Source organism: Temnothorax longispinosus, chromosome 9, assembly GCF_030848805.1.
Source record: "Temnothorax longispinosus isolate EJ_2023e chromosome 9, Tlon_JGU_v1, whole genome shotgun sequence".
NCBI lineage: Eukaryota > Metazoa > Arthropoda > Insecta > Hymenoptera > Formicidae > Temnothorax > Temnothorax longispinosus.
This window is the reverse complement of record NC_092366.1, coordinates 5,093,804-5,117,178: the sequence shown is the minus strand read 5'-3', so window position 1 is coordinate 5,117,178 and position 23,375 is coordinate 5,093,804. Positions and strand designations below refer to the sequence as shown.

At 40.2% G+C, this 23,375-nt stretch overlaps 3 protein-coding genes and 1 long non-coding RNA gene across 11 annotated transcripts in view; 2 read left to right on the top strand and 2 right to left on the bottom strand.

Moving 5' to 3' along the window:
- The window catches only part of Bap170 (Brahma associated protein 170kD), a 47,811-nt gene extending 45,237 nt beyond the window's left edge, over positions 1-2,574 (top strand). For all 6 annotated transcript variants that reach the window (XM_071788657.1, XM_071788658.1, XM_071788655.1 and 3 more), the window contains one exon: positions 76-2,574. In XM_071788657.1, the coding sequence (XP_071644758.1) occupies positions 76-199 (124 nt within the window). In that variant the 3' untranslated portion in view covers positions 200-2,574. The remainder of the gene's footprint in view (positions 1-75) is intronic.
- LOC139819374 (uncharacterized) lies at positions 2,415-23,140 on the bottom strand. Of its 2 annotated transcripts, none has more exons than XM_071788661.1 (19): positions 22,382-23,140; positions 21,860-22,160; positions 21,515-21,744; positions 21,124-21,319; positions 20,862-21,028; positions 20,593-20,788; positions 20,031-20,158; positions 19,771-19,872; positions 19,448-19,702; positions 19,290-19,385; positions 18,803-19,032; positions 18,524-18,734; positions 18,316-18,431; positions 5,886-6,165; positions 5,609-5,806; positions 5,231-5,407; positions 4,942-5,144; positions 4,736-4,867; positions 2,415-3,926 (listed from the first exon to the last, which is right to left on the bottom strand). In XM_071788661.1, exons 1-19 carry the CDS (start codon positions 22,568-22,570, stop codon positions 3,872-3,874), a joined length of 3,462 nt encoding a protein of 1,153 aa, XP_071644762.1. In that variant the 5' UTR covers positions 22,571-23,140; the 3' UTR covers positions 2,415-3,871. The 2 variants fall into 2 exon arrangements, with proteins under 2 accessions (XP_071644762.1, XP_071644763.1); XM_071788662.1 differs by having other exon boundaries at positions 21,578-21,744.
- Positions 6,173-14,495, bottom strand: LOC139819382 (uncharacterized). The gene is made up of 3 exons (XR_011733706.1): positions 13,740-14,495; positions 7,868-13,655; positions 6,173-7,791 (listed from the first exon to the last, which is right to left on the bottom strand). It is a non-coding gene; the product is annotated as an uncharacterized lncRNA (long non-coding RNA).
- Positions 11,187-18,333, top strand: LOC139819376 (uncharacterized). Of its 2 annotated transcripts, none has more exons than XM_071788666.1 (5): positions 11,187-11,326; positions 15,621-15,795; positions 15,928-16,121; positions 16,195-16,538; positions 17,219-18,333. In XM_071788666.1, the coding sequence occupies exons 1-5, from the start codon at positions 11,307-11,309 to the stop codon at positions 17,938-17,940; spliced, it is 1,455 nt and encodes a 484-aa protein (XP_071644767.1). In that variant the 5' UTR covers positions 11,187-11,306; the 3' UTR covers positions 17,941-18,333. The 2 variants fall into 2 exon arrangements, with proteins under 2 accessions (XP_071644767.1, XP_071644766.1); XM_071788665.1 differs by lacking the exon at positions 11,187-11,326 and adding an exon at positions 14,509-15,164.
- Positions 23,141-23,375: the final 235 nt, after the last annotated feature.

Here is a 23,375-nt window from a genome sequence, read left to right as displayed (position 1 = left end):
CTGCTCCCACGTTTTTATTCCTTTTTTATTTAATTGCCGCGTCGCAATCTTGGCTCATTCACGAATTATTTGCAGGCATCTTAGAGCGTACGAGCCCCACTTGGCAGGCGTGGCGTTAAGCAATGTCGAATCATCGAGAACAATCGCACAAGTCCTTTATGATATGAACGACCAGAGTAGCAGTAGCCATCATAGGTGACCTCTTGAATCAGGCCTCTAAAAGCTCTTTTAATCTTGCGAGCAGCGATCAACTTACATTATTTCGAATTACACGGGGAGAAAGCGAGTGCATAAGTTTATAGTCACTTGCCGTAGTGATTACATGCATATGGATGACTGTACATGCGTGCGTGCGTCCGTGCCTATGTATGTACGTGCGTGCGTGCGTGATGTGTGCCCATGCAATTTGAAGGACTGGAATTAGAGAAGAATGGTACCGAGGATAAATGTTCCATATATAGAAAAAAAGAGGCCTATAAACTTACTAGGCAAATCATTTTGCCAATTTAGATTATGATATGAACTGTAACTATAGTGAAATATACAATACAAAGACAGTTAGGTCAAATATGGAAAAGTGATAACGAGTTTGCAAGAGAAAAAAAGAGAGTGTGTGCGTGTGCGTGCGTGTGTGATAAAGAGCGAGTGAATGAGCGAGAAAGAGAATGCGAACGAGCGAGCGAGAGAGATGATATTTCAGATTTAATATTAATATTTATTTTCTCAACAAGAAAGGTGGAAAAAGTGTTTTTAGTAAACGTGTACAAAAAGGAACGAAGAAAATACTTTATGGACGTTATAGTTAATTATAATCAATATATTATAATTAATATTGTATTATTCTATTATATTAATTATTATTGTATGTTTTTTTTCGTAAATCACCAAGGACCTAGGATAAAGAAACAAAAACGAAATCTTTTTATGAAATGTATTTGTTAGGAATTTATGTTTTGCTTATAATTGCATATTGCGATTACATGGCTATATATATTATCGTCTCTCTTTGTTTTATTATTAACTAATCTAATCTATCGACAGAAATTAGTAAGATATAACAGTACATGCATCGGCATGCTAGCGAGTTCGTCATTACAGCAGAACATTCATATCACTGCATAAATCTAACGACGTCTAGTTTAGATCAGTTTTAGCTCGATGACTCCTAGCCATTCGACTTTCTGCGATGTGTCAGGATACTTAGAGGACAATTTTTTACGCTCGCTGAGTAATGCGGCATATCGTTAGACAAATTTAGAAAATGACTTTGTCATTAGCGTGACTTCCAATCAAAAGAAATATCTTGCAAAAAGCGATCCCGAAACCAGCAGTATTGACAAATTAACGAGTTACGAATGAATAAGTAAATTTCCAACGTTCTTTATATCTGGATTTAAAAGGCCTAAGATCTTAGATTTTTATATGACGATTGTAATATTGAATTCTTTTTTCCCTTTGATTCTTATATATTTAACTCGAGAATTTTATTACTAATATACTCCGCGACTGCAATTGGAAGTATATTTCTTTTTCATTCTCATGGTAGAACGTAGTTGGCTCTCGGCTGATGCAAACGTATCGTACTTGGAACATCTCAATTGAACATGAATGATTATAACAAATTTATGCAACAATAGACGAAATTTATTGTAATATCGTGTGAAATGCAATATATAATATTATTACAACGCATAATGACAAAGTTGTCTTTTGACGTAATACTCTAACATCGTTTGCTCTGGAAGATCGTAGATTTCTTTTCATATTACAGAGTGTCCGCGAAAAAAGAAGATACTATTAAAAATACTAATTTTCTCTGAATCGGACGTCAAATAAAAATGATTAAAGGATTTGTCCATTATTTGGCTAATGGCTATGTAATTTATGTAAAATGAATCTTTATTTTATTTCGAACGGTTTAAAGCGTTAAAGTGACAAAGTATTTTATGTTCTCGGACGTCACTACTTCGCGAACGGCGTAGATTGCATTTATCATTTATTAAATTGTTTGAGACACCACTACATTGCATGAAAGAGTAAGCTGATCATATTGAAGATATATACATACTTGTACATAATGCCTGTATTTCATTCATGATGTTAAAACCTCTGTGTAAATTTCTTAAGATTGTAAGTTTAATGCGTCTTTAAGAGAAACAAAGTAAATGATTCTTGTATTATAATAGATTGTGACAAGACATAGAAGTTGCAAGAAACGGATTTTTGTAATTATTTAACTGGTTCGGTGAAGAAAACAACTGAGGAACGGTTTCGTCTTATATTACAAAACGGCCGTTTAAGGATAGACATAAAAAAAAATATGATAATGGACCCTGTGCGAGCCTCTATTATGTATTTTATATATAAATATATAAAAACAAGTTTAATAGCTGAACGTTTTTAGGAGGACGAAAATCTTGTGAGAGGCTTTTTATTTTTATTATTTGTAATTATACCTAGTTTACATGTTCACCGTTTCGTACGATCATCGAGATCATAAATAAACATCTGTGTAAAGGAATAAAAGAACGATATAATAAATTACTAAATACGAAGGAGAATATGGGAAAAATATATAGACTGATTATTTGAGTTGTTCTTTCTCTCCGTCGTATCGCGTGGATGCGTAAGCCGCAGGAAAAATGTATCGAAAGGAAAAGGCAGAAGAAAATCAACGCAAATCTTATTCGTCTACAATCATCTACCCGTACGTATAGTAGCCACTTAAATATAACAATTATTATTCATTTATTTATCATTCTGCTTTTTATTATTTTCAAAATCCTATAATTAGAACATATTTTAACAGAGATAAATTTAATTGGAAATTGTAGAAAATATAAAGTTTATTGCAATGTCAGCGGAGTATACAAAGACTTAAGAATATATATATTTGTACTTATAAACACACACTTACCAATATATTTTGCGACTTAAAACATTTTCATATATATATATATATATAAATAATAGTATTCTCTTCTTCGAAGGAATCTTATTTAATACGTGTCCATGGCATTATCTTTTCTATTTATTTTAAAAGATTTGTTTTTTAGCATGACTAATTTTGCTCCAAATTTCTCGCACTGTTTTTGACTTACAGAAATTCAAATTTTTTAAAAATCTGTCATGAAGTCATGTTGATTAAGGCTCCTAAATCAATTACAATTGCGCGTTTTATAGATATATCTTTTTCTACGTAAAACCGCAAGAATTAAGGCATGCGATTTCTCGCTTCTGACGTCATCAAACGAGAACAGAAGCGGCGAGTAGGCAGGAAGCTTAAACTGCTAGTATTATCGACTTTTTTGTTCTCTTTTTTTCTCCTCAATTTTCTATTATATATATATATGTATATATTCGATATGTTTACATTTTTTTCTTTAATATAAGCTCTGAGTTTTTAAATTATTCTCGATTAAGTCTTGGTGATGGAAATTCAATTAAAAGGAAATTAAACTAAGTATAATTTGTACAATTTGATTGTCTTATATATATATACTTAATTCGAGATATTTGGTAATTAGATAAATTATCATATATATGTATAAACGATATTGATTATATCACAAAAATTGTCAATTTTTCATTTCTCGAAAGTCTTGTTCTCTTGGCAGCATTATTTATTAATTTCGTATTTTGTCTATTTTAGATGGACAATATTAATATATATATTGCAATTATACACACATATTTACATCATTAAAAAATATTTATAATCTAAGTCATACTGCCGAGGCTTGACATATTAAATCAATTTGCGTGCTTTGCAGGGGCTCTACTCTATCATTGTTATCCTTATTCCCCGTTCCGTTGGAAATATTTATAAGTAGATCAACAGACATCGCGTGCGCGTGCAAACACAAGTATATTATATCACTACGTTTAGATCTACATTGAAACTGTCTGGAGATGAATTTAGCGACCTGCAAAAATAAACAGATAAGATAAGCGTCAGTCGCGAAACACATACAATTTATTTCATTTTCTCGCGTCGAGAAATTCATCAAAATATATTATCAATAGCGTAAATATCACCTCGCATCAAAAAAGCAATCGTTGTAAATAATAAAATTCATATATTTCCTACAAATGCATATGTATATGGCACAAAAGTTATCTCTAAATGCAAAGGTCCTTACAAAAGCCTCGAGAGCGCTCTTAGAGCATTATTAAATTAAATGTTTACGATACTTTTCCCCGTTAAGGAGAATTCGATGTCTTATCTGTGTCGTCGGTAGACTTGCGTTGCGAGAGAAACGTGCTGGGGCATGACACGAAATTGGCGGAGGAAATACGCTTTTTAAAGGAAGAACACCGACACTCGAGTGAAAACGACGTGGGTCGATCGTCGTGACTCGTTAATCCCACTTGGCCGGAATCGCGTACGCATGTGTGTTTGGGAATCGCGGTGTATGGTTTTCTCAGCCAATCTACTTGCCTGGCGGATTTGTAATTGACTCGTTAATAAGTTACAATCTACTTTCAAGCGCGATCACAATCACCCCGACTCTACCTGGACCTGGACGTAGAGGCGACACATTCGCCATTGGAGGTTCTAATATCCGACTGAGGAAGGGTCGTGCGATTTTGTTGGAGAGGAATCACGGATTCTTCAGAAGTTCTAAATTGAGAAACGATCACGATGGGACAGTACGCGACAATACGCGAGAGAGTACAAACGAGAGACTCGACAGTGAAAAGATAAACATTTTTAACGATTATGATAAAATACCTGCGACTCTCTTCATCCTTTCTAGCACGGTCAAACCTCTCGTTGGTGACTTGTCTACGGAGCTCGCTGATCTGCTTGCTGTATTCCGCCGCTTGATTCTGATACTGTCGAAGTTCCGCGGATTCTGACGAACTGTAATTATAAGAAAATGTAAACGCGCAAGATATATAATATAAAAATAATAAGGACGACAATGTGGGACGTACAGTTTACTTTGAAGCTCGGAGACTTTCTGTTTTAATCTAGAGATCTCATTTTGCAGCTCTTGATTGGTAGCCTGCGCGTTAATGGACTCCTGCCTCGCTTGGTCCAGAAGGGTCTCCAGTCGTTCCACGGTCACGCGATCTCTAGCAATTTGATCCTGAACAATGCTCTGCTCGGCTTTCAGTCTTGATAATTGCGCCTCGTACTGCACGAGAAAAAGCAAAGCGGTGGAGAAACCGGGGTGACGTGCAAACGGGAGAAACGGCTAGAATAAAGAGTAAGTAAATTTACATGCGCTTTCACGGTGTCCTTGTCACCGAGTTGCTCCACAAGCGTATCCTTTTGTTGGTCCAGCTTCACGCACAGGTCCCTGACCGCCATTAAATCGGCTTCGGCTCGGTTTCTCTGTTCGATCTGTTGCCGTAGTTGCGTCTCCATGCTAGCGACGCTTTGCGTCAGATTGCTTATCTGGAGAAATTATTAAATTATACACACGTGAGAATGACGTGGTGAGTACGTCTTAAAAATTTATCAGATCCCTTGTTGGCCCTGATTTAAGTTGGATCATTTTCAGCTGAGCATCGCAACACGAGATGTCGTAATGTGATGAGTGAAAGTATCAATGATTCTTCACGTTTCTTCGAATCTGTTACGAAGAGAGCGAAATACCTGAGTCTCATAACCCTTTATCAGACAGTCCCTGTCCGCCAATTGACGCTCCAAGTCGAGTATCTGATGTCTCGCGGTTTGAAGGGCGCCTCTAGCCTCCGCCGCCTCAGACTCCAAGCTATGATTATTGTTTTCCAGAACCGTCGCCTCCAAGCTGAGACTTCGGAAATGGTTCAGCATCTCCGTTCTCTCGTTCTCCTGGTAGGATCAAGGAAAAATAAGCGAAACAGCTTCGTTGGTGGTGAACGTTATTGATAAAATCGCTTTCCGGATCTACCTTCCGATTTAGGAGTTCCTCAGCGCGACGGACCTCGCTGACATAAGTCTGCAGCTGCCTCTTCAGGTCGTAGCACTCGGCGCGTGAGGTCTCCAGCTCGCGCTGCATGTTTCGCACCTCGCAGGTCGCCGCCGCCAGGTCGTCCTGCAGCTTCCGGTTCTCCTGAATCGCGTTCTCGCGGTCCACCGACGCGGCCTCGAACTGCCGCTGCAGCGTCTCCATCTCCAGCTGCAGCGACCTGAGCTGACGCTCCTGCTCCGCGCTCTGATCGATGCATATTCTGCAACAATTAACACCGTCATTGCGCATTGCAGACATAGACATTAAATAGAAAAATAATAAATTATCTCAATCGCATTATAAATGATTGTAATACGATTATTCTATTATAACAAATTTAATAATGATTATGATAATGATTATTCTATTTAATAGCGTCATCATCTTTGTAATGTAATCTTGTATTGCGATGTCGTACAGCAATCATGTTTAATTCTGCGATCGTCTATGCGAATCAGGTGTTCGTTCTTCATGGCGCAAGATACGTTCTCGAAAGAGGACAAGGGCACCACGAACGAATTAGGCGTTCGTCGTTTCCCCCAACTTGCACAACTCTCTCGAAATGAGGTACTTATACGTGATTGGATTTTCGTATTGTCGTTTATACAGATCGGATTTCTCATTGTGCCTGCAGCAACTCCGTCAAATAAATTGCCGAATAAGGCGCAGCTGACGGAATATCGATCTATTTATGCATATGTCGTATACATTTGTGAATCGGCCGACGTATACAAATGATTCTGAACTGAATAACGACATCGTCCGGATAAAATTCTCTCGGAAGAATCGGACATTAAGAGATCTGCAGAACTTTCATCGCGGAAAATGTTGACGCGTGTCTACCGAAAGCCAATCATTCCCAACTTTCGACGTGCTAACAAGTCAATAGCGGAAACCAATCGTCGAGGTTCCAGCTCGTCGAAGTCCTCCGCGGACGGGAGGGGAAGAAACGCGTGGACCGCAGACCATCGATCATCCACGCGCCGATTACGCGCGGTGCGCGGTTTGCGTAATCGTCGCAAGACCTGCAACGTGGTCGTGGCGCGTGCGAAAAGTATCCGGGCGCCGGACGACTTTCTCTCGCCTCTCCTGGCGTTCCTCTCAGCACCAGCAGTAGCAACACAGCAGCAACCAGCCGCCTCCCGCGGAGGATCTGGTCCGAGCATGAAAGTGAAAATCGATTCCATCACGCGCGCGAATCGAGGAAATCGTTTTCCACGGCAGTCGACAACCTTCTAATCGGCGGTTCTACTTGAAACAAAATTATTTATCATTTATACCAGTCAAGTATATTAATAAGCAGACGCGTATCCATTTTACATTAGAGAAAAGAATGCGAATTTTAAAGTTTTAAAATTGAGCACAGGATTTAATAAAAATTTCTCGAGTCAAATATCAGGGAAGTAAGAAGAAAATGAGAACCATCGTTGTGTCGGCGTCTTCAACTAACCGAGAAATTTATCTCATTACCTCGCTAATACCGAGGGTAATGCCGTGGACTCGCACAATCAATTTTCTCATCGCGGTTCGATCGCGTGCGTACCCTTGGCGATACGTCCGTCACGCCTCGGGGCGGATTATCATATCGCGATAATGACGATGGAAATTATGTCACGGATGTTACAGAAGAATGCATTCGCGGATGCTCGAAGAAATAATTTCTATTTCCACGGGCTTTGCGACAAGACGTAAAATTTCTCCTCTACCAGGCGGCGATGTTTCGTCCGTGAGCAATACTGATGATGAAATTTCCAGCCGTATAAATGCGATTCCGGTAGCGAGCTATCAGTTTTTCCCTGCTTGTACTTTTCGACGCGGAAGATTTCCGGTACGAGGCACTCTGAAACTGTAAATATAGACAGAGAAACGTCGCGAATTACTCAACTTGACAAGATGCAAACTTTTGAAGTTGCAAAACTTACGTAATACGATTGGCTCCAAATACCGTTCGTCGTTCAATTATCATTTATTTGCTTATTCCCTCCTGATTTCTCGAGTCTACGTCTCACTCTCTCTTTCCTCGACGCCAGAAGGAAAGTCCACAGTCACGACGATAGCGCGTAAGAAAAAGTGCCATAGAAAGCATCGCAAGTGCTCTACAAACCGTCCTGTTAATGTATGCAAAGGATGTCCCTCGCGACATCGGAATACTCGACTTGGCAACTTCGTACTGGCTTAATTGCAAGGCCTCAACGAAGTTAAACCCATTCCACACATATTGTAAGATGCACGATTCACTTATCGCTATTTACGGCGATAAATGAGTCGTCCCTTACCGAAATTTGCACGCTTTAAATATTAATGGTCGGCACGATGCGCTTTTTGCCACGGTGCATTAAATGTGAAAGCTATGTACGATAGTACAACAGAGCAACTTTTCCACTCTGTATTCTAATCGTAATAACGGCACAAGTTTCATATCGAGAAACCGTTTAATCCGAGATGAAATCTGTATTTACGCGGAAAACGAGCATCTTTACCAAAAGCGACGAAACCTTTCGTGGAAAGGTGAGTCAGAGCGATGCATCGCTCCCTAGGAAGGAGGAGGGTCACTGGACCTCTCACTGTTCCCTTCCATGATTGCCTCACAAAGCCGTGCATGTCAAAATTGAGCGGCAAACGATACTAAATCCGTTACAGGAAGCCGTTCTAAGAAAGATACATCATGCTACGTTTGTATAGCGTTATATTGATTCCTGAATGACATCTAAAATTTCAGTCCTTTCAATACTGAAGTTTTTTTTTCACCGAAGTATAAGAATCGTTGATCTCGAACCTGAAGACAAACAAATTATTTATAAAAATTTAAGAATAATATTTTCAACGTGTTATTATAAATTGCGATAAATGGTTACTGTTTAAAGATTACGAAGTTCAAGTTTTAACTTTATCTTCTTTAATTTTCCAACGGAGAAAGAAGCAGTCTACGACAGCTTGACGGAGATGTACGAACTAGCCGCCTTTGTTATTCATAGTTAGCTCAGGAGATCACTTGGAGAGGCATAGGTGCGCCCTTTCGAAGATTTTCTAGTTTGTATAGGATTACCGTTATATAGGCAAAGGGCATTGCACGTTTCCTCGAAACCGAAGTTATGCAAGAAGAGGCGAGGAGATGATGCGTGAAAGAAGAAACCGTAATCCCAAGGCATTTGAGATTATCCGAGCGAACGACGCGATCGTTTAGTGTAGATTTTATTAAAATTACTCTTCATTTACGCACGGTCAAATAAAGCGTTGCACAAAGAAAAAAGAAACAAGAAAAGCGTTCTTTAAGAAGAAAAAATATAAAACGGATTACCCTTGATTTGAATTCAATTAAACAAATAGGAGATTTTTATAATCTAATTTTTTTTCTAGAATTATATTATTATTTATAATTATTTAACATGCCATTTGAATGCTTCTCTTTCTTTCTTTCTTTTTCCTATCGGATATTATTTTATATACGGTAGATCTCCGTATATCATTTCCTGTAATATCTGCAACCCTATTATGCAATAAATTACTCTACAGTGCTTTTTAAGCTGTGACAATTTTGCGCGTTTGTTAATTAAATATCACTACATGGCAATGGCAGCTATTTTGAATTTTTATGATAAGATTATTTGTAACTTTTGGGTTTTTATTTTGTTGATAACTTTACCAAATTTATAATTTTTAGAGCTTTATAATCATTCCATGTTAATACAAAGATTTTGTTCATTATAAATTCAATAAAAGTTGTAAGTTTTTTTCGTTTTGAGATGAGATGAAAATAATTTCTTATTATAACATTAAATTGTTTCAATAATAAGGAAATATCTCCACATTTTGTACGGCTTCTGACGAGTCTCGTACAATGCGATGTAACGTGGATCCCATCCCGCACCTTATATGGAGGTTTACCGTAAAATATTTACTGAAAAATGCCGAAAGTCCTTATACGTCTCGACAGAATGCGATTAAACTCAATTTGGGACGATCTCGTAATTTCTCAAGGCCGCGGTAATTTAAGATAATGACGTAACAGTGACAGTTTCATGAGAAAGGTGGCAATGATCCACTCGCGCTCGCCTCTTCGTATCGGGATTGAATGAATGTCGGGGACGGTTATGCGTTTCCCGTTACTGGGTTCGGCTCCAGGTCCGGCACCAAATTATGCAACAGTTCATAAAGAAACCCACGCACCGGTCGCAGGCCGTGACGATCGCCGTTGATCGGCGACGGCGTTTCGGGAGGTCCAAGTGACGATGAAAGTCCTCCGCGTGTAACAGAGATGTTGCGTGGAAGTGTCGAAACAGCGACATTTTTGGAAAAACCTTGAAGCGGCAAAGTAATCACGACATTGCGCAAAAAGGCATAAATTCGTTAAAACCGGTTTTTCTTTATCGTGGATATTCGCGGTTTTCTCGACGGTTTCCCTAAAACGTTCGTCAGACTTAAAGTTTTTATACAATTTAAATAATGTAATCCATAAGATCAGGTACTCTCTATGCAACTGCATCGAGAGAGATGCAGTTTACCTCAAAGTCCCGTTCGACAAATGAAATCAAATTGCGGATGATCTCACTGGATCTGCGTTTCAGACACCTCAGAAATCCCACGCATATTGGAATACTGATTTGTCTCCTCCCTCGCAGCTGCAGAGAAGCGAGTCGCGTTGCAGGAATGAATGCACACCTCCGCACATATCCCGAATATTACATCGTAAAAATCCAGCGATCGTCGCAAATATAACGAGCCAACTTTTACCTTCTTCCAAAAAATACAAACGTCGTACCGTTGACCTAAAAAGCGAGCGAACATGAGTGAAAATTTTCATAAAATAAAATGTTTAAAGTGCCATTTACGTTCCGTCGATTGTCGCGTTGCGAGGAAGTCTTGACGAATGACGAATTGGGGCTTGTTCACCGGTAATCGTGCGTAAATCACGTCCGATCCGGGTGTGATGAAGGCAACGAAATGCGAAAGGCGTGCGAAGGGGCAAAGAGACGAGGAAAATACCTTTTATCATCGCGAAAGGTATGCCAAAACGGTTTTCCCCCCGGATGCAGATTGCGCAGATCGGTATTAATCACGGGGGTTGAACGAACAAAGGAGGATGTCCATCTCGCCTCGGCGAATTCGGCTCCCGGACTCGGTCGAGTTAGGTAATAGCATAGAGCCGCGAGGCCGGGACGTGCGCGAGCCAGTCTCGCCGAGCTTTCCGCGGCGACAAGACCGACGACGATGATCGGCTAAGACGCGGCTTGACTCGCGAGCCTCTCTGATACGATGGATGCGGAGGGCCGAGTGGTGAACTGAGAAAGACGATAATTCGCGAAATAGTGACGTGACAACGGGTACAATATCGCGGTGGTCGCTGAAGAGAACAGCAACACCATGAAAACGTCGATGATAAGGTAAGGATTCCGTTTCACCGAGACTGATGCCCTTTTCTACCAATGTAGATTGATTTTAATCTTGGTTTAACTTACCTTTTATCTTTTTTTAGTTCTAAGAATTAGAAAGAGATAAAAGGTAAGAGTTAGATTTAAACCAAGATTAAATCTACATTGACAGAAATGGACATAAATCGTTTGACGAAGGTGCTTACATATTGTGCTTATAATAAATAACGCAACGTCCAGTCCGGGATTGAATGGCAAGTGGTGATTGCACATAGATCTTCTTCCAAAGGTTAAACAAATCGACATTCGATATAGAGAATCCTTTCACTGTATCAAAGCTGCGATCGTCGGACGACTCAGCGACGTCCGCGACGTGACATCCTTGAATTCCGCAGCATTTTATCTGACAAAAGTTAAAAGAGATTAGAGAGGAATTGAACGGAGAATTGCCATATCCATCGGCTCAAAATTCAAGTAGAACGTGTCGAGGACCTAAGAGCAATCGAACGAAGAAATTCGCGCGTTTGTTTCGAGCAAAAAGGGTGACTGACGTTACATGATCGCGTTGTTTGCATTGCGTGATTTCGGCACGGCGCAGATCGATTATAACGTATTAGCGGACACTTTCTTTTCAGCGAGAACATAAATCCGCCGGCGCGCTTCCGAGGCGCGAGAGCACGCGTGATTATATAAGCGCGATCCCTAATGATGATCAAAGCAATTCGAAAAATTCCAAGAATTCCTCGTGGCACAACGCGAATCGCGAACGCGGACGGCCACGTGTGCGTGTGCGTGTGCGTGCGTGCACGCGCGTGTAAGACGAGTGACTCGAGTAATAACTGGTTATTACAATTTAATGACACGGAAGGCGGAGAAAGTGCATCTCTGGCGAAGAAAGTAAAATCATGACGAATGAATAATATATAATAAACGCGTCACAGAGAAGTGTCGCAGGCCCGGGAGATTACTATAATTTCTTTCATTTATTATAATTTTACTAAAGAGGGGGAATTATATGTACCTTGAAAACGTATATAAACGAACGTGACATCTGCTAGAATCAATTTCGTATCTCCGTTTCAACCGATATCTACATTAAACATTTATGCTACACAAATAGAGATTATTTTACAGAATCTGGAATATATCATTTAAATGGGTGGATGTACTTGAAAAAGATATCAATTAAAAAAAGTTTTTTCAAAAAGGAAGATTATCTTCTTCTCACTTTAAGCTACATAAAATAATTTTTTTTTAAGAGATTGAATATAATACTTTCACGGTTTGAATGGTTAGAAGCGGATAATCAAGAAATAACTAAAAATGGTTTTAAATTTTCATTCGATTTGTCATCCCACTTGGTACCCTCTATTTGCCTTAATTAGAAACAGACAAAGAAAATGTGTGTGGGAGTGAATTATTGCGAGGGAGACATGAGGCTGTGTCGCTATGTAACATTAAAATCTTTGATCTAGAAAAACTCTCCATGAAGTAATTTGATCTTTGTGTCATTTTCTTGAAAAACGATTTTTATAATTTTTTTAAATTTCTATAAAAATGTATGGACTATGATGTCTCAATTTAAAAAAATCATATATTTATCGAATAATCAGAGTTACGGAAAAGAACTAACTTTTATCAAGTCATAATTAGAATTCAGAAAGAGCTTATTAAAAAAAAAAAGCAAAATGTAGACAATTATATAAGAGAATAAAAAAAAAGATTTCATCTAGTAATGAGAGAAAAGGAACATAAAGATAAATAATTGTCTTATAAATGTACCTACCGTTTCCTTTAAAATAAAAATTTCTCATTGAATTATAGAATTCTTATTATTATAGTATTATTATTGACCGACACGCGCACACATGCGGCACACAATGTACGACGAAATTTCGTTAACAGCTGAACGCGTAATAAAAAAAAAGTACAATGTTATGCAATATATACTCCGCGTTGCATAAGTTATTGACATAAGTTACCTATAGGGAATGTCATCGCCGTGAGGCAAGCAGCAATAAGGACACATCGAATAACAGGAATTCATAATGGTAGCGGCTTTCGATATCGAGAGGGATACTCGTGAATCTCAGGCATGCCTCCTCTCATCGAAACTTATCGGAGAAGAATCGAACAATATACTGGGGTGCCACGTACACCCTGTGTACCAAGAATTTCGCATCAAATCTCGTCGTGATTATTACTACTGGCATAACGCAAATTGTTTACAGAAGTGTGCTTCCCACACGTTCAGAATCCGATCGGTATTTTGCGTAAACGAGAATCAGCTATCTACGTTCGTGAATATGTAAAGCTCGATTTTCCTCCCACTTCGTCGAGTCTGCAAAACAATCTCAATTTCACTCCGGTGTTTTATTTAATTATTACTTATTGCAATCGTTGAAATTATCGAGGGAGCTCATACCTTTAATTTTCAGCCAGGTATCTCAATTTCGGCATCCTATATCTGTTCGGGGTGTCAACGCAGACTAGTTTTCTCGAGGGAAAGGCTACGCGCTTATCGCGACTAGATTAAATGTTTCGCTACTTCGCGCTCTTTGCGCTTATTACAGAGAACGAAATCTTGTAAACGAGAAAGTTCTGATGTAACTCGCTCCCACTGAATGATCGCTAATTAGACGATTGTGTAACGGCGCGCGTTCGCACCTGCGGGCATCGATCAGAGGCAGAGGAATCTCACGGACGATGCGCGAGCGTAACGCATAGATAACGATCTCGCCCATTTATTCACGCTCGATCGTTAAAGCGATTCAACGGCGTTAATTAGAGAATAGGAAAAGGAAAGAGATATCTCCTTCCGCGCGGCGTTGATTCGCGTATTTACGAGAGGCGGAACACACGATCTTGCTTCCAGGACACGAAACTTTGCGTTCTACAAACGACATGTGATTTGTAAAAAGTCGTGCAAATTATCGGGAAAGTTTTAAAGATACGACATCGCACACCGGATTGCGTTCATCTCGACAGGAGGATTATTTCGGCATACGCCGGATGAATCGTTGCGTTAATTAGAACGACAACCGTGAGATAAATTCTAGGTGCTGGGTGATAAAAGGTGATTAACAAAACTTCGCCGCGGCGAAGAAATAAAACTCTCGGCTTCGGCGGCCGCCGTGGAAAGTCGCGGAAGAAAGCTCGATCAGGCGACAGCACTGAAACGTTGAAAAGACCTCATGCTGTTTAATTACTTCCTCGACTTTGAAGAACAAAAAAAAAAGATAAGAGATGCTGCGTTTCTTCCATAGTCAATAGCGCGTGTAATATGCCGTTAAATTCACCGTGTAAACAAGTCAGCGACTTGCACAAAGATAACAGAGGCCTCGGAATGCCGTTCAAATTGGCGTAAATAAATTTGATTAAATACAAGTGGAATAGATTGCAGCTCTGATCAGACAGAATTGTGTTTCGTTGTACTTCGTTATACTTCAAACCGCAGGATATTCGCGCGTGATTCTCGGTCAGCGAGACCGGGGAGAGAAAAAAAGAAAAAAAAAGAGAAAAGACCTTTTGCTTTCTGCGACGCGGGAAGCATTTATACGTGGCGCATTATTCTTATTCCGCGCACGTGATGCGTCATCCTGAGCCCTGCCAGGGACAATGCCATTGCCATAGTGAAACAGTGAAAGTATATGGTCATTTTGCCCTCGCTGTCGCGCGCACTTTTGCCCCTTCCCGCACGCACGGCGAGACGACACACGCATCGACATTTCGCGCTATCGCGATACTCCCGTTTCGAACTTCCACATTCTGTTGAAGCGCTCTCCACTTGCGACTCGGGCACGAGCTCGGTGAAATTTGCTTTTGCATTCGACCGCGTCGAAGATGAAAGGTAACATCTTCTGTTTGCGTTTTCTATCCGTGTTCGGGATACCGTCAAATTATCGAGAAGAATCTTGGCGCATCGCGAATAATTAGAGTCGAGTCTTTTTCGCTCGCTGTGTTCCATTTCGGGAAAATCGCCCTCGCCTCTCCGTAACTCGCGGAATAAATTGTATTCTTGTAAATAGTATTACTTGTACATAGCATATACATTTTCCTCTTTTCTCTCGCGATCGTCCTACCTCTGTTCGCGGTACGATATACGCGCTCACGCTCGGTCCGCTTTCAACAATCCGTCTTAAGGTTTCCAAATTAATTAACTGTGTGCTGATTTGAAATAAAGATAGAGAGATTCCGCCGTTTCTTCTTATTGTGCCATGTGCTTGGCGGCTGTTAACTTCCTTCGTCGCGGAAAGATCCGCGATTTGCAGACTCATGTAAGTAATGTCATCTCGGTAATTTTCAGCGCGATGCGGATTCTCTTAGGGTGCATCGTCTACCTTCTGTCAACGGTCAGCGCGAGGACCGCGATAATGCCGCCGCCGTGGGCCGATCCATCGAGCAACCCCTGTGCCGCGCAACCACGTGGTTGGCAGCTGTTGTACTGGCCGGCCGACGGAAAGTGCTACAAAATATTTCAGGCAGGTGTTAATCTTCCTTCATCCCTCTCGAGAGTTATACCTTTTCACGCGCAACCGATCCACGACATACCATGGTTGCTTTAAAAGGATCGTTTGAATCATTCACCTCTGAGAATTCGCATTTATGGGCAGATCGGCGCTCCGTGTCCGGAAACCATGGAACTAGGCCCGGCGGCCGGTAGCGGCGGAACAATTGCGGAATGTAGGTGTCCCCCGGGAACCGCACAATCGCCCAGGGACGCATTGTGCCATCCAATATTCACGAGAGCGTCCTGCTCCAAGGGTCAATTCTTCGCACCCGTGTCCGAGGCGTCGGATAAACCAGGGTAATGAAAAACGCTCTTCCCTTAATTTCGCTTGCGACCGAAAATACCCGTGCTCATAACAGATTTTCTTCAGCACGAAGCCACGATGGGGAGTCTGTCGCGATCCCGAAACCTGCAACGAGCAAGGCGAAATCTACTGGCCCAAGGACGGCAAGTGCTACCCGAAGCTCAGCAAAGGCCCGTGTCCACGTGGCGAGCTTCTTATCGTAGGCGAAGATGGTCTAGCGACCTGTTCGTGCTCGACGAGCGGCGAACTGGGCAGGTACCATTGGCTGGGAAACGGCGGTGGTTGCCACGAACACTATACCAAGGGTCCCTGCTCGGAGCCGGGAGAATTGTTTCTGCCGGGTGGAACGTGCGGCTGCCATCCTCAATTACCTCACTATCACGAACCGAGCGGGATGTGCTATCAGTTAGGTGAGATATTTCACGTAATTGTATACCTAATACAACCTGTATCTAAAATATAAAGTTGTAATAATGAGATTTAAAGGAATGAAAACGAGGAACACTACACAGAGAGAAAGCTTTTAAGTATACAAAAATTACGCCAGACACAGGTCTAAAAATAATTATGTTGGACTATCAAAATAATTATGTAGAATGCTCAAACATGATGCTGCAAAAAGTTTTAATATTCTAGCAGCCAGCTTGAGCGTCCAATATAAATTATTTAAATGGTCCAACATAATTATTTTCAGATCTGTGCCTAGCTTAATTTTTATTCTTCAGCAAAACTGTTTTTTTTTTTTTATATCTTCTGCTTTAACATAACTTTCTTACTTTGAAATTATTTCACAAATCAATTTTTTAAAAAAACTGTTTTTTTTTTCTGAATATCTTCTGCTTTAACATAACTTTCTTTAACACACTTTCTTAATTTGAAATTATTTCACAAATCAATTTTATAAAAGATTTGTAATTAATATTAGGTTGAAGACGATTTGAAATAAAGATAGAAATCCCGCTGTTTCTTCTTATTGCATTATTACACACTTGACTAGCATGTACCTAATGACTAATTTCTTCAATTTAATATTGAATCTTCGTCCTTAGTAAAATATTTCTAAATTTCTAATACGCGCGAATTATTATAGGCGGCGTCGATCCATGTCCGCAAGGACATCACTTTGTGGTGACAATGGACGCTCGATCATCGCAGGAGGACGTCGCGCGAGCCAGATGCGTTTGCAAATCAGGCCATGTGCTGTACAAAGACGGATTCTGCTATCGACTGCACACGAGGGGACCCTGCGAGAGCGGCTATATGCTGATGAACTCATCGACCTGCATTCCCGTGCCATGCAAACGTGGTAGACTGTACTTTCCTCAGGAGAAGACCTGCTACAAGGTCGGTACGCGGGGACCGTGTCCGAATGGGCAAATAGTGTTGTACGATTACAACGTGAGACCGTCCCTCGACGGGATCAGTTACAACGGCGTGTGCGGATGTACCAACAGCATGAGGGATGCCGGCAAGTGCCTGACGAATGAGAGCGACGACTGCGAGAGCACGCCAGGCATGGTCAGGATCAAAAAAACCTGTTACAAGTTATACACGCAGGGCCCGTGTACCGCGGGAGAATGGCTGGTCGCCCAGAGGACACCGAGAAACAGTCGGTTGTGGCGACATGGGGGAGAATCGCGACCGAGAGCCAGGTGCGAGTGCCGACCTGGTTACAAGAAGATCGTCCAGAGCTCTGGTGAGGCTCTGGATGAGCTGGACAGCAATAATCTGATCTCGCCGAACAATTGCCAGCCACCCGTAGTGAGTCTGGCAAAATTTCTCAACGATAATATCAAATCAATAGTGATCTGAATGGCTCAATAGCTCATAGATCGCTGCGCAGTGATCGCGGCGCTGCGCGGCATTTATAATTTATAAGCTTCGTCGCATTACATTTATGTTTTTTTTTTACCTAGTGCGTGATGCAACAAACTCTTCGGTTGAAAGAACGATGATGATAAAACTTTGTATATAATGTTATACGAATTATTTTTAGTTTTACCTCATATTTGAGCGAAGCTTTATTTATTGTGTTCTTAATACGTAATATCTAATATCTCAAGTATTGTAAATATCGTTTATATGACTTACAAAAAAGTCTAAAGTTTCTTATAAGAGATATGAGAGACATGTGCCAATTTTTCTAGAAAGCTTAAAAAAGTTGTAAATAAACGCAGATGTACTTACTCATTTTTATGCTGTAAATCGCGGATTTGTTGTTGCACTCCCTCTGTCTGTTGATCCTTGTGCATCAGTTCTCGTTCCAACGCGGCGATCTTCTCTGTCTTTTCGTCCAATGCCATCTACCAAAATAATAAAATATAATCAATTTTGTGAACTATTATTCGAAATAGTAATACGCTACAATAGTAATTCCCTAAAATATTGCATTTACCAATAGCCGATCTTTCTCTTGGTCCAAGAGCGTCATGCTCGAACGCAATGTATTTATTTCTTGCTTCAACTCCTTGATTTGATCGTTCAACTGCACCTGTTGCTGCTCCATACTTCTGTTACGATCCATAGCCTTGTTCAAATCCGATTCTGCCCGCGATAGTTGACCCTGCGCGTCTCCAAGCGCTTGATCCGTTTGATCTTGTAACGTTCTGCGATAGAAAATTTGGGAGATTAAGATTACACATGCACCCTCTACAAATAAAATTCAATATATTACCGTAGTTGGAAATATTGCGTCCGTTGTGCCATCAATTCCTGCTTTGTACGACGCAGTTCTTCTTGCACGTCGCCTAACTGATCCTCGAGACCGTTTAACGCCGCTCTTCTCGTGCCCTGAGTGACCAACAGATCTTGCCGTTCTTTTTCCATATGTTTCAAGCGATTCTCCGCCTCGACTAAACTTTCCTTAAGACGAAGTTGTTCGCACACGTGCGTATCCGACATCATCTACGTCCCGGTATCATCCAGCCATGCATTTACAACACATTGCCATACCCACACAGAGTTAGCAAGAATTAATATGTCAGTATTATGCTAATCATTTACAGTTAAACACTTATGGTCAAACACATATAATTAATGAAATACCGTGGATGTTAAACTCGTATTGTTAACTCAGTATATTAAGATTTAAAATATACATTAGGGAAAATCAAGAAATAAGAATAATGTAAAATTTAACTTATACGATCTCTGCTCTTTACCTTGAGTCTCTCCCGTAATGCATCGCGTTCCTCTATCAGTCGCTCAACATCCGCTCTGGCCGTATCCCGCTCTCGTTCCAGACGTTCCAGCATTGCCTGCGTAAATTGAGATTGAAATAAGAATAAAATATATGTTTTATTTGCAAATCGTTAAATACCTTCGTTGCGCTGATGTCTCCAGTAGATATTGGCGAGCCAGAAGCACAGGAACAAATACGGACGGGTTTGCACAAGCTGCACGATCTGCACGGAATACACATCTGTCTCTGTTGACCCTTGTAAGTTTGCAATCGTGCTTCTAGATCCTCCTTTTCATGACACAGTTCTTCCTTCTCCTGATGCATTTTGCTCAAAACTTGTTCCTTATCAATTAACTCGCGTTTTAATTCACAAACTTGTGCCCACAAATCAGCCTACAATTTGTTACAAGCAATAAAATTATAACCCTTTGTATGCGTATCTTTCCGCATTTGATATTTACGTTATCTTTGTCAAATGTTCTGCGCTGCTCGTCCCGACAATTAATATATTCTTTCCTATAGTGATCTCGTTCCATTTCCAATCGCTGAATTGTGTGTTGTAGCTGCAAAATATAATGATAAATATATTTTCGAAAAAATTGTATTCGCTCGTTCTCCTCTCGGAAGGCAATGGCAAACCACTGAGAGTAGTCAATAGACCAGTGCGCTGTCTACTAGGCCAAATCAATTGGTAAATATTAAATTAACTTTTTCGACTTACAGATGCAATTTTCAAATTTGCTTCGTCAATCCGTTTTTGCATATCAAAGTTATTTGTATCTATTATAATTTCTCTAGCCGCTGTCTGATAATCCATATCACATTTCTCACTGTTGTTATTTTTATGTGCTAAAAAGGATAAAAAAAGATTCTCAGTATATTTCTTATTAGATAATTTTTTCTTAGAAATAAATGCTCCATCGAAATTTGTATTCGACATTTTTCTGGGCTGTACATTTAAAAATTGATTTACTATTAATATTAATACCATTTTTTTTCTTCGACATTTTCATCCCATTATTCTGATCATTCTTTTCCCCTTTTTCTTTTGCTCGCATCTGATCATTCCCTTCGTTACTTAGCTCAATATTCTTTTTATGTATATATTCTTCTAATATTTTATTAGTAAATTGCAACTGATCAATATCTTGTCTTTGGAACTCGTTTTCTTGACTCAGTCTTTTCATTTCATTATTTAAACTTTTTTCTGCAATATTATTTTCAACTTTCATCTTCGATCTAAATAGCCCAGACTAGTTAAAAGATATTAAAGTTGAACGTACCAATGACCGTTAGTTGGTTGATCCTGTCAGACATCTGTTTCTTTTCGTCCAATGTAGATTCTAGAGTACGTTGAACATTACGTTTTTCGAGCCTACATGCTTCTAGATCTGCTCTCAACTCTTGTACCTCTCTACGTTCTACGGTTAACTCGCGCTCTAAGACATGTACCTGCATCATGACATCCTCCAACTTTCCCTAAACAAGCATAAAAGTATGAAAACAAAGAAAATATCTGGAAAACATACATTAATGCAATCGCCGTAGTTACCTGGAGCCTACAAACTCTTCTGTTATTCTCTTTAACCGTAGAATTGCAGTCGGCTTCTACAGCTAACGCAACGTGATCTATATCTCTTAATTCTTTCTCCAGTTCCTCATTTCGCGCTGCTAGTTTCATTGCCTGAGACATGGCATCGTGTTGTTTATTTAGAGATTCTGCGTCATTAAAAAAAAAAAATGGAGTACGTAAATTAGATGTTTTCGTACGAAATAATTATGTTGAAAATAAAGAATCTCTCTCAATTCCTTGCCTTTTAGTTGCTGTTCCAGTTCCAATTTGGCCTGTTGGAGAATCCTCACTTCATTAATCTCCGTAACGTCACCGTAGGTAACACCAGCTTTCTTTTCCATTTTCCTGCAAGTGCAGTCCCTGCCAACTGGAACGTAGGAGTGACCATCCTCCAGCATTTTTCTCAGTCGAATTATTTCTCTCTCCTTTGTGGTCAGCTGTAAAAGATTGTTTGTTTTACAATAACGTGCTAATAAACAATTATACATATTTATATTCTTAAAAATATTGTTACTATGCGTCAATAATTCTTAGCATGCAGAACAGAGCATGCACAATATTTACGTTTCTTCTTGGAGAACGTTCAAGAGACAATCGAGAAATGCGTGCATAAATATTGATGCTTAGTATACCTGTTTCTCAAGGGTCTCTATGGTATCAGTTTGCAATAAAAGGTCCGCTCGCAATTTTGTTACCTCCTGACTCAAGCAATTCATTTTGTGATCCGCCATGCTTATTACATCTATTATCTTAGGATCCACGCTACTTAATTTGGGCAGTGAACCGCTGCTTCTTGCCTTTGGCATCGGCTCAGCTTCCAAGACTGGTCTTCGAAGAGGAAAGCTGGGACGCTTCTTAGCAGCTGTAAAAAAAATTTCATAGATATATATATATATATATATATACACTGTGTTAAAAATTAATGATAACGTCAGATGCCTTGTCGACACTCGCAACAGAACAACAAAACAACTCACCAAAACCAACATTAATGACAGTTGGCTTTAGGCACTTGCCCTGGAGCTCCAATATCTTCTTAGACTTGGCGGCTGACTCTGCCTCCAGCTCCTTTATCTTATGTATATTACGCGAGGATGCCAATTGCAGATCGTTGCATTCACATTCTAACTTGTATATCTGCCTCTTGAGATCCTTGACCTGCTTCTGATGCGCTTCCTTAGTTTCTATCAGATCCGAGTGAAGCTGGTTGCACTCTCGCACCAATCGCGCATTATCACATTTGTACGGGTCAACTGTCAATTGCAACTGGCTGCATGCCTGTCGATGATACGTCGTCAAATTAGATCCATATACGTGAAAAATACTCGATCAAAATCGCATTGTTCGTCAGTGACGTTACGACACGCGAGATCGTGTCTCCTACTGTTAGCTTTTACTTGAAATTAGACAAATGAGACCGCGTTCAAATGTTTTCTCTCTGCAAGATTCAGAGGAGACTGAACGTTCTCGCGAACACGCAATCGGCGAACGGGGCGTACCTCGACGTTCTCCCGAGCAACGGCTTTGAAGTGCTCGAGACTGTCCGTGGTTTGTACGAGATCGGCCAGCAAGGCCTCTATCAGAGGTAGAGCGTCCAAGGACAGCGCCTGCTTGTATCCCAGGTTGTCCAGGTGCTTCCTGACCGTTCGGTATCTAGTAGCGACATTATATTCCACGTCCCTGCTCATCCTCGCGAGATGTATACAATCGACAATACGGTCGACGGTACAATTTGTACAATTGATTATTACAAAAGAGCTTGATCACCTAACTTATTAAGATGACGAAATGACGTAACCTCACGTCATTGTTGTTGCAATTGGATAAATACATTATGACTACCGCATTGTTTATATTATTACGGAACGAAGAAAAACCGTGTTATGTGACATCACAATTGTATATACGACTAACACAAACATCAACTATTCCCTGAATCAGTGACGATCGTTCGATCCTCGCGACTCGTGATCACGCGGCAATCGTTGCTTTCCCTTTTACCGAGCATCACCGAATAATCTTAATAATACAAAATCTTTATTGTCCGTGATACGCTGTTAATATGCGGTTATTTCGCCAGAAACGCCTAGGAGAGACGTTTTTTTCTTGCAGCTGCAATTATTCATCTTGTCAAAAACGATCGTTTCCCGATGCAAACTGTTTAAAACGGGGTTTAAAAGTATTGCCAATCTAAAATCGATTCATAAGGATGGAGTCCATGGAGCAGTGTATGGCGTAAAAGAACTCGGCCAATCACAGGCTCGGGGATCAATCAACACAAAAGTGAGGTTATAGGCACTAGATTATCTACGATTTCATTTGTCGAAATCTAGTGAATCTGTTACTTGTGTTAATTTTCCAGGTAATAATCAATCCCCTTTCTTCACCCCGCTTCACCCTGCCGATCGGAAAGCAAGTTCCGAACGTACCCGGAATTATATATTTATAACAAAAGAAGAAGAAAAAAAAAAAACATTGTTGACACGCGACGCG

Bases quoted from the DNA above. Each gene is read 5' to 3' on its own strand.
- LOC139819376 (XM_071788665.1), top strand. From the start codon at position 14,965: ATGGTCATTTTGCCCTCGCTGTCGCGCGCACTTTTGCCCCTTCCCGCA. The intron at 15,165-15,620 runs GTAACATCTTCT...GGTAATTTTCAG, and splicing joins GACCGCGTCGAAGATGAAAG to CGCGATGCGGATTCTCTTAG. The intron at 16,122-16,194 runs GTAATGAAAAAC...GATTTTCTTCAG, and splicing joins GAGGCGTCGGATAAACCAGG to CACGAAGCCACGATGGGGAG.
- LOC139819374 (XM_071788661.1), bottom strand. From the start codon at position 22,570: ATGAGCAGGGACGTGGAATATAATGTCGCTACTAGATACCGAACGGTC. The intron at 21,320-21,514 runs GTATACTAAGCA...AATCTTTTACAG, and splicing joins TAGAGACCCTTGAGAAACAG to CTGACCACAAAGGAGAGAGA. The intron at 3,927-4,735 runs GTATTTTATCAT...TTATTTTTGCAG, and splicing joins AAGGATGAAGAGAGTCGCAG to GTCGCTAAATTCATCTCCAG.